Source organism: Electrophorus electricus, chromosome 4 (genome assembly GCF_013358815.1).
Source record: "Electrophorus electricus isolate fEleEle1 chromosome 4, fEleEle1.pri, whole genome shotgun sequence".
In the NCBI taxonomy this organism is placed as follows: domain Eukaryota; kingdom Metazoa; phylum Chordata; class Actinopteri; order Gymnotiformes; family Gymnotidae; genus Electrophorus; species Electrophorus electricus.
The window spans coordinates 30,512,938-30,523,812 of record NC_049538.1 but is presented as its reverse complement, the minus strand read 5'-3'; the positions used below and the strand labels follow the sequence as shown (position 1 = coordinate 30,523,812).

Genomic DNA, 10,875 nt, shown 5'->3' with positions numbered 1-10,875 from the left:
ACACAAATAAACATCCCCTGATTAGTCATTGCTGAGTTTCCAACACAGGTTATAAAATTGGTGAAAGAAAAATAGAAGCATACAAGAAAGTAAAAACAGAAAAACTTAGTTGTTTAGAACTGTGTTTGTGCTCAAATCTTGCCAGGGCAGTAAATGATCCCCCACACTGAATGTTGAGGCATATGTTTAAGTCTGAGAGCAGCATCTGTGCCTTACCACATTATATCGTCAAAATTCCTTTAAAATTGGACCTGGGATACATATGTATGAGATGTGATTATTTCTGTCTACCAAAAATTATGCTAACATTATTCTGCATTTTTATCAGCACTGTCTCCTTCCAACAGGGATCTGCAGAAATAAGACAGGTTTGCCAATTCAGTCTGATTAGCTCCAGTTTCAAAGCATACGGAGTGGTTGGCAGTCAGAGATCACCTGTGCAGATGCAAGCAGACGGCTGGAGACACCAGGGACTCGGAGACTGGCAGGACAGGGGTGGCTCGGAGACGCAGAGCCTAAAGGGCCGATGGAGGTGTTCGCGGGAGGAGCTAATCAGGAGGATTCATGGAGGACACGGCCTATGTGACATGTCCTACATGGGCACAAAAGTTGGTGGAAGAGAAGGGGGGGTCTCCTCTCACCACCTTTGAAACTCACACCGGGCTGATGCACTCTGATTTACCCTGGAATACGATCTCTCACATTCTCACAGTCTCTCTCTCTCTCTCTCTCTCCCTCACTCTGCCTCCCCCTCTCTCCTGGTGTCTCTCTCTGTCTCTACCCCCCCCCCCCCCCCCCGCTCTGCAGGTTGGCTTGCCTGTAATGAAAGGCTTTGAGCCTAAAGGAACACCTGTGGCAGAGGGAACAGAGCTAACAGTGATAATAAGTGCCTACTAAAGTTGGAACATGGAAACAGGGAAAGACTAGACATAAAAGCTGCTTGTGAGGTGGGGAGGTGCCGTAGATCCCATATCACAACGGGAGAAGACCAGATATGGATGCTCCACCACCCAAGAGGTGCACGTGGACACAAATAAAAGAAAGAACCACAAGTATGTGTGTGTGTGTGTGTCTGTGCAGGCCCACTGTCAATGACTTCTGCAAGAGTTTTTGCTCTGGAAGCGAGTGCAGATACATTTATTAAAGACAGAGTGCTTGGACTCTGGCTTATTGTGGTCTTAAGGAAGGGAGCTGTGGGGAACACAGGGGTAGCACACATCTGAGCTTCGTGTTCCCTGTACCAGCTGGGAGTTGGGATGTCGAAGGCGAGAAGACATTTGACAGACACTTGCAAGATTCTGGACTTGAGCTGTTTTGCGGGGAGGCTGACACCTACAGGACATGAAGAAAGCACTAAAAGAACACATCATGTTATACGGAGACATAAACTTAGACAACGCAGGAGGTACGTTGATGTTCTCCTGACGCTGGAGAGAAGGGAACAGTAACACGACGTCTTTGTCAAAAGAAACGTTGGGTGATGTATTTAAAATATCAAAGGCCACACTGTACCCGTGTGAAACTAAACAGAATGGACAGAAGTAGACTCTTTAGCACAACTGAAGCACACAGAGAAAAGATTTTGTCAACAGAGAAATGAGCCCATGAATGACATCCGGTTAAGGCTCGACTTCTCCAGGATTCTTCAACCCTCCAGATGTAAACATGAAGAACACCATCACTACTTCAGGGGCCTTGTCTTCCTGCTGTCTGACATCCTTGTATCCACACTGCTGTCGGATTTGTGTTCATTTATTCGGCTGTTGCTCTGGAAATGAGGACAGGTCTGTCTGTCTGGTTTTAAACAGGAATAGGAGGAAACACTTTCAGAACAAAAGAAGAGCTGGTGAAGAGCTGGTGAAGAGCTGGATTTGGGGGAATATGGTAAGAGCAACCCGTGGGGAGTAACTTGTATGTAATATGCATCCAATGTGCTGAGGATGAAGCTTCTTTATCTTCTATGTGAGGGGGAGAACAACCTTTGTTGGCTTGAGTTTCTGATTCAGAGATAGTCACGTTGTAGAAAATGGCATCAAGACGCACGCAAGTCATTAAATGTCTTCAATAGCAAGTGTTTTGTAGCACCCCCCCCCCCCCTTCTGCTCTTATGACTCCTGCAGAATTCAGGATATGAAATAACTTGACCTCAGAGGAGCACGTGACAGTAACATCTCAGCCACAAAAGTTTTCACGCTGAAGTTTCTACACACTTATGTATTACACCGCACGCAGTGAACAAAATTAGACACAAGTATTACTTAAACAACATATTTTATTGAACATATGAACACACAACACACTTACACACGACAACGACATACACACGAACAGACACACACAAACACACTTACACACATGAACACACACACGACAGAACTCATGACACAACATATACACATGAATACACTTACACACCTGAACACAACAAACCTACACATGACACGAGATGCACACGTGATTAGACACCAACACATTTAACACACATGAACATACCCATGACAGACTTACACACAACACACTTATGCTCAACACACATATACACATGAACACACATGGGATATGACATACACACATGAACAGACTTACACACAAACACACACATATGACACAATTACACACAACACACTTATACGCACAAAACACACACATGACCACACTTGCATACCTGACATACTTACACAGATGACACACCCACATCATAATGCCCCCATGCCTTGTGTCTCCCAGTGAATCCAACATGCTTGGATATGCTTCTTTAATTTGTCCAGGGTCACGAGTGTGAAAAGGAAACTGACTTAGATTTCCTTCATACAACACAGACACCACACATTCACTTAAACATGTGAGTTACCATTTAAAATATATTTATCCCTCTAAGGGTTCTATCACTGTATATTAAAGTTGAGAAAGTTAAAGTCAAGAATATTGCATATTCACCGATTGTGAAACAGTCAGGAATGATGATTTCGTTTGATTCGAAAGGAGCTGAAATTGTTTTCTAACCATTATGGTTGAGACATCATCATTTGGTCATAAGGGGAGCAGTTGTAGCACAACATGACCTCCATTGCTAAAACATGACCGCTCACAATGACTATTAAAAGCTAATTATAACTCGGAACACCTTCTCATAAAGTTCAAACAAAAGAAAATTGAGTTGCTGTTAAATGAATTGCTTTTGTGGTATTCAGAGCCGGTAGTGTTCACACCTCATGCATATGCAATGAACTGCTTTTGAACGACAAGGGAAATGTGTTATGCGTGCACTCTGAAGTAGACCCGTGCAAAATTAATTTGCTTTACTCTAATTGGCTGATCTCTACCGTTCAAGTCACCAGATGGAATGATTCGCTAAACCTTTTGTTTGTGTTTAGTGTTCAGAAGCAGACACGCCAAAGGTAACGGACTGATGTCTGGGTGGGTCCTGTTGTGCAGGCTTCAAAGCATCATGCGCACGGGCGCAGCACTGCAGGATGGCACAGCTCCGCTGTTGCAGCGCGCGGATCTCTGCCCGCGTGACTCCTTTTCCTTGCTCGGCGGATCCTCGTCTAGCGTCACCTCAGCTGAACTACGCCAGACGTCTAGGTAACCAGTCTGTGTGAAGTTTATCCGGAGGTGGACACGACTAAAGTCGCGAGCGAAAGCGTTTATCACGAATACTTGCACATTGCGCAGATTTGTCATTGCACGCGTTTTGGCAAACGCGGACACAATGTTTTGCGCCTCTCTTCGTTCGTTTTGCTCACACCTGCCTGAAAATGTGCCGCCATGTCCAGTCAGCTACGGCATCTGAAATGACTGTTTATGCGAGTCAGCCCATGTAATTGTTAGCGCAAGAGAAGCCACCACATCAGCAGAGAAGAATAAAAAAGAGGCCGTAATTGCCATTTTCAGCAAGGTAATTACGACCATTTTGCAACATGACTAGGTACCGGCAGGCCTCCGTTCCTCTTCAATGCGCAGCTGAGGTAAACACGTCGCCGCGGTAATCGCGGCACGATGAGCCCTCGCTCGCGCTGGCCCTGTGGCGTCTCAGCGCGCGGGGGTAACCGGAGAGCGCTGTTGTTTGGCGTGCAGCGGGGCGTCAATTAGCGCAATTATCACAGCGCGACCCCCAGAATCAAAACCCTCCCAACGAACAGGGCGCGCATTAATATTCGCTAGCCTCTTACGCCGCTGTGATTATCGCGCAATCACAATGTACGATTTGCATCAGAAAAACGGCACTTTCCAGCATGCCTACAGTCATGCATGTTAACCGAATAGCCCTGCGGCCGCGCGGCGTGGGATCGGGGGCGATTGCTTTGTGCGAAAGAGCTCCTACGTCTCTTTAGTTGCTCCTCGTGCCCAAGGCAGGCTGCATCAATTCAGGCCTGCGGGGACTAAGCGCGAGACGCCGTGGGTGTGCGTGCTGTCCGTTTGCAAACAAAAAAAGTCCATTATGTATGAATGGAAATTTTACGGGTACATAAATTTAACTTACGTATGCGAGTATAGATTTTTAATGTACAAGGTCTCATACAGTGTCATAGCAGGTCATTTTAAATAAAACGTTAGCATGTAATAAATACAATATATTTTTTTTAAGGTATCAATAATCACATAGATTTCACCACATTATCTATGTGTCACATCATAGCTTATCAAGTTGGCTACACAATATGGAAATGCTACATATGTAAAAAGCATTTATCAGGTCTATAATTGTCCTGTTGTATGTTTTAATATAAAACAAACTTTCATTTGATAAGCACATTTTATCGGTATCACCATGGCCTTAAGTACTTGGATTCAATGTGAAATGGTAATGAGTGATAAAATTAATAATGTTCAAGAGATTCGCATGAATATTGTGCTGAATATGGAGATCAAACCGTCTAAGAAAACCGACCTTACAATCCAGCAGCTCCATGTTCAAAATAATGAATGAACAAACGAGAGATTTGTATAGCATGTTGATTCATTCTTGTCATACTGAGTCTAATTTGGGAGGGTTGGGGATAATAGCTTAAGTGTACTGCAGTAAAACATATTTACAGCATCGGTAGCAGATTGCAGTTACATGGGAACGTTTGATCCTGTAGCTATCACTGGATGACAAAGTAGCAGTTCACAAGAATACATGAAATAATGTTAATTTCTTTTACTGCTTCATAATGCACACTGCATCACAGTCCTGCGCTAATATCTTAGCAGAGAAGTCAGAGAAGTGCTGTTGAGAAGTGAAGTTCTTCTTAGCTGGTAGCTCAAAATCCAAGGCATGACAAATGAATTTAGGAATTTAGTTCACCAAGCTGCCTAAACGCACAAGTTTTTAGACAGTTTAGACATCACTGTCCAGGGGGAGTTGTCTGTCCACACAGGGGGACAGCGAATCCTGACTGTGAGTGGAGCTAATGCCAGTGTCTGAGTCTGTGTCTGTGACATCAGTAGGGGACAGGTTCTGCCTGAGCTTCCCTGTTGCCTGCTGGGACACACCTACCCTCGTTGAGTTCTTCAGGGAGAGATTTGTAGGGCTGGCTGGCTCAGGGCAGTCCCCAAGCTGCAGGGAACCCAGCTGGGCCATGAGGTGCTGGTACTCCTGGTTCCTGGACTGCATTAAAGTGTTGTTCCACTGCAGCTCTCGCTCCAGGTCCTGGCTTTGGGCGTACAGCAATAACCCTGTTCTCATGCTCAGATCCAGCTCACTGCGCAAGCCCTCCATCCCCGAAGCATCCACGGAAGACAAGGAAGACGTGGATTCCAGATCCAAGGTGAGACCTGCAGCCGCCGCACCCTCTAGCTCCCCGGAGTCCGGGGTCCAGGAGTTTCTTTTCAGCTCCAGGTCAATGTCTCTAGACAGCTCATCGATGAGTTCCTGATGCCTGCGCACCTGCAGCTCCAGCTGTGTGATGCCACTGCTGGCATACAGGTACTCCTGCAGCTGCTCCTCACCCTGGGACACAGACGTGGAGAGCAGGAGGCTGCTGGAGCTCTTGGCTGTGCTGGAGCACGGGTCGGGGTTCTCCCTAAACTGCTGCTCCATATGCTCAAGCTCCAGATCCAGTTCCCTCATGTGGTAGATCTGCTGCCGGATGGTGTGGTCCTGTGAGATGATCAGCCGCACCATCCTGTCAATCTCCTCCGAGCCCTCAGACGTTCCTCCTTTCTGCATCTTCTCCAGTTTGCGGAAAGCCTTCTTCACCATCTTCTTCTGACGCTCGACAGCAAGGGTCTTGGAGCAGTGGGCGGGGCCTTGCTCCCATCGCTTCGACTTCACCACCCGGGACTTCAGCGTCCTCTTTGCTCCCGTGGAGGAGGGCATGAACTTGCTGGCCTTCACCAAGACGAAGCGAATAAAGGGCCTCTCGTCACCCCATGCGTTCCATAGTCGGAGGATACGGGTGAGAGGGGGTAGAGCCCTCTCAAAGCCCTTCCAGCGCTCCAGGAGGCAGAACTCCTTGGCTTCCCCATGTAGGGTCCTCTTACTCTCTGGTATGTTCTTATGATCTTCCAGCAGAGCCTGAACCACATCAGCACAAGTTGTGTGCTTGGTGACGCCACAGACAACCTTCTCTTCCTGGAATACAAGAACCTGGATTTCCTTCCCAGGGGTCTCCTCTGCATCCTTAGACCTGGAACAGGAAGACAGACGTCAGGTCTGGAATATGGGCTTCTTGTAATGAACCAGACTTGCTAGTCAAGTCTTTTGACAAAAGATCATTTTCTTTTATTTTTGCATCACTTAGTTTTCTTCAAGTGCTTTTGCACCATGAGGGGTATGTGTTATGAATTACATAGTGTAAACAAAACTGATTAATAAGAAAACAAACAAATAAAGGAATAAATAAAGTAACATAAATACATTTATGTGGTAAGAATCTAGTTTGCACCTTACAAACATTCATCACTGAACCAAGTCAAGTTCCTTTTAGTAGTAGAAACAAGTCAATATTAATATTATTTGCACACAACTGATCTAAGGTTTGTAATAAAAAATGTACTGTATAGTGTGATCTTAAAATCTAAGCTTAGTGTGATTTCACCCACATGAACATGAGCAGGTAGGTGATGTTAGTGTCCACACTCCCTCCCTTCATTTGAAAACTCTTCCTGTGCAATTGTTTGTTGACCTGCTGAGAGTTACAGTCCAGCACAATGGTGTCTTAGGTTCCACGGGGCACAGAAACCACACAAGTCGTACATTGTGTGAGCCCTTGATGAAGAAACGCAGTGGAATGCAATAAGTACGCAACATCTCAAGTTGTCAGTTAATGGTTAGAAGACCCTCAGAGTTCAACTGCGTCAAGTAAATGCCTGAGTTATGCACACAGCAAACAACTTATCACTGTACACAGAGGGGCTGCCTATGGCATCGCAGTGTATCGCCTAGTGCTGAGTGCTGGTTTAATGTGAAATGCAAGCAGGCAGTAAAAGAGGTAAAATGACTGCTCTGATTCTTCCAACACAGTCACCGGGAAGATAGAAAAGTTACAGATCCTACACTAGCTACAGCACTATGTCATCACTGTCAGTATGCTTATGCAGGTTTCTGTAACAGAGCTGATGAGGTGCTGAGGTAACATGCTCTTAGTGTTCCGCTCTTAAACAGAATATGTCAGGGCTGCTTGCATTATGATCAACTGTGTGAACTGCTACCACTTCCTAGATATCTGTAGTAAGGCACATGTGGTAAAGTTGGCAAAATGCTCTCATTTGCTTGAGTGTGTGGTGGGGGCAAGAAATCCCACAGCAGTAGTAACGCACACACACACACACACACACACACACACACACAATCTGCGAGTCTCCATCTTGGAGTTAACCTGACTGTATGGGCTGCCCAGTGAGAATAAGACCTGAATAGCCCCTGCAAGGCCACTGGCGTTGCACCATTCCACAAAGTTAAAACACTAAACCTGATCTGCTGGGAATTCTATATTGTTCTTCTAAAACGCTGTTTTGTTTTTGAAGCTCTGCATCTGTACAGGAAATTAACCGAGGGGGGATGGAAGCACCTGTTTGCCTTGTGGGAAAGTCAGGGGACACCAGAAACAGCTTCCTTCCGCACACTTCCTGCCACTGAGTTTCGGCACCGCGAAGCAAATGGAAACATCTGAATTACGTCATAGTATCAAAACGAAATGATGCGCAGGAATGCGGCTATCTGGAAAACTGTTGTGTTGACGTTTGCATGGGAAGCAGACGGCCATAGCTGGCCAGTAGTGCCAGCAGCCTCGAAGTGTGTCACTGTACAGTCGCAGTCTCCGATCCACTGGTGAGAACACATACTCACGGCCACAGCGCCCAGCAGTGGGGTAGCACTGGACTGGGTGAAGGTGAAGTGAGTATGGTCTACCCTTCTCCCTCTGCAGGCAGGCCAGGGACCATTCGTGCAGAACACTTACGCCCTCCTCCAGACCAGTGCTGTGCCCAGAAAGACCTTTTACAGAGTAATGAGGGATTTAGTTTAGCTCAGAGCTACTACACCTCCAGACCCGTGTGCCTTATGTCCAAATCTTCTTGATTATACCACTTATTAAAAAACACAGAGGAATGTCAGTAATATCCAAGATTATTCTGTGGGCTTGGCATACATGCACTTTAAGGGACTGCAAATGTCACACTGAACCAGTAAAGAGGAATAGTGACATGTTTTATGGAATAATGAAGAATAGTGGGGAACAGTGTGGAATATTCTGGAATAGTGGGAGCATGCAAACGGAGAAGCAGTGATCCAGAGAGAAACTCATTCCCATTTCTCGTGATGTTTAAAATATACATCTTAATACAGATTAAATGCAGATTGAAGGTGAAAGACTACATATTCAAACAAAAACATTCGCCCTTGCTCAACAATATTCACAAATAATTCATGAGAAAATGTAATATTCCCTAATTCCCTAATAATAGCTCAGTGCATTAAACACGACTATTTGTGCTCGACCTCGACTGACTGTATGAACTCCGTGATGATTTTGACTATAGCGACATCAACACAAAACAATTTTCTTGCGTTTCCTGACTCTTATCTTTCCAGGATGAGAGATGAGGAGGAATAAACATCATGGCTTGTTGACGGCTGCTGAGACTTCTCTGCCAGATCTGCACCCTTGGGAAGTCAAAACAAAGCTGTCTTTCCTCTGAAGGGAGACAGGCTTTTCAGCAGGAAATAGAGACCAGGACAACCAACACATCCATCAGTGCTCTGATGGTGGGCACTTTTTTAATAGGCTTATAAAACAAACTCATTTAACTGTCAGATACTATGCATCATGTAATTGTTATGATGGAGTGTCATAACATCATAACAACGTGACATGCCATTTGTAAAATAACCTCTGAATCACACCGGCACATATGACTAACCCACTGACGGCCGAAGAGGTGTATGTGTAATAACCCTGTGTGCCGCAGCAGTGGTTTCCAAACTCAGGCGAAGGCCAGCGTTTTTCCCACAGGTTTTTTAGAACAGAAGCAGTTCCACAGCACATACAGAGACGAACAAAACGGTCCATCAAGCAGCTACTGAGCTCCACGCAGCACATGAAAGGGCGGCCCACAGGAGCTAAGGTTCCTGTGATCTCCTTCACGTTGGAACACTATAGATAATTACAGTCTGGGAGCCTGTAAAGCCAGTCACACTGTAATGTAAAAACACAGCCCAGCACCGGGTCTCTCAGTGGCCTGCAGGAGGGCTAGAACATCTAGTCGACAAGGTAGTTGAGACAATCTCTCTTCCAGAAGAAATGATACAATGCTTATGCAAATTAAGCTTTTTTAAATGACAATTTAAACCAGTCAGGAGTGAATACATGTGAACTCTCATGCATACATATGGTGTCTTACTTGCAATAAGTAAAGACATTTTCATCGGAAAGTACTGTAAACAACTTTGCCTGATGATTTCTGGCCATTGAGGTTTAATTAAGATAAAACAGGTAGTGCTCAGAGCACTGTTAGCACGTATCTTGCGCCTCTTACAAAGGAGTGTTATTCGTAATCGGAAAGCAAACAATTCCACCTGTAGCCACTTGCACATCAAAAGTTAAGCCACTTAAAGAAAATTGCAAAGGCAATTATCTGGGTGCCGATGACAACATCCCTCAGCACAAGAATCCAGAATATTGGGTCTCCCCCGCCCCCCAAGAGATAAAAACAACAGATATCTCGAAACTAGCTTGGCCTAAAAGCAATGTTAACACTCTGTAAGACAATATTCCCTGTAATATCTAAGGCTGAGATCTGCTTATTACATATTTTAAAAATTCATTTTGGTAGGCAAAACTCTCTCTCACACACACATCCCTGTTAGGTAACTCGACCCTGGGCGACCATATAAGCTGAACAACACTGTACTGAATACAGGTGATCTAATTACAAGAGCGAAGGAATGTCTTTTGTGCGCGTGGGTTCCTTCCATAACTTCAAACCAGGCAGAAACGATGCAGTAAGAAACATTCCGACTGCACGCTATGTTTCCTTTTTATACAGGCTGCGAAAAGCGCTTAAAATTAGAACAGTGGGGGGAAATGGGCTACCTGTTTTTCAATCGCGCCTTGAGAAAGTTTCGTCCAAGCGGGGCCATCGTAAGTGGAAAACGTCCGCGTGACAGTATCAGTTCCGATCCATGTTTAAGGAAAAGCGGACAGACGCGCGCAGATGTCTTCCTTAGGAAAAAAAGGCGCAGTGTGTTACAAAGGGTGTGTGCAGCAGGAAAAGTTGCCCAAGTTTCCCCCAGCAGAGCGGTGAGAGGTGCCTTGTCTATAGGCCCGTCCCACGGAACAGGGAGGGGACATCCTGGAGCCCGCGCGCTAAGGCTCTGCAGGTCTGCGTGCTGTAACTGAGAGGTTTACACAACTAAATGATGCAAAGAACAAACAAGATCTTACATTC

At 45.5% G+C, this 10,875-nt stretch overlaps 1 protein-coding gene across 1 annotated transcript; it reads right to left on the bottom strand.

Moving 5' to 3' along the window:
- Positions 1-4,494: 4,494 nt before the first annotated feature.
- Positions 4,495-10,694, bottom strand: rassf9 (Ras association domain family member 9). The gene is made up of 2 exons (XM_027032880.2): positions 10,521-10,694; positions 4,495-6,614 (listed from the first exon to the last, which is right to left on the bottom strand). Exons 1-2 carry the CDS (start codon positions 10,565-10,567, stop codon positions 5,324-5,326), a joined length of 1,338 nt encoding a protein of 445 aa, XP_026888681.2. The 5' UTR covers positions 10,568-10,694; the 3' UTR covers positions 4,495-5,323.
- Positions 10,695-10,875: the final 181 nt, after the last annotated feature.

Bases quoted from the DNA above. Each gene is read 5' to 3' on its own strand.
- rassf9 (XM_027032880.2), bottom strand. From the start codon at position 10,567: ATGGCCCCGCTTGGACGAAACTTTCTCAAGGCGCGATTGAAAAACAG. The intron at 6,615-10,520 runs GTAGCCCATTTC...TTCCTGTTCCAG, and splicing joins AAGGCGCGATTGAAAAACAG to GTCTAAGGATGCAGAGGAGA.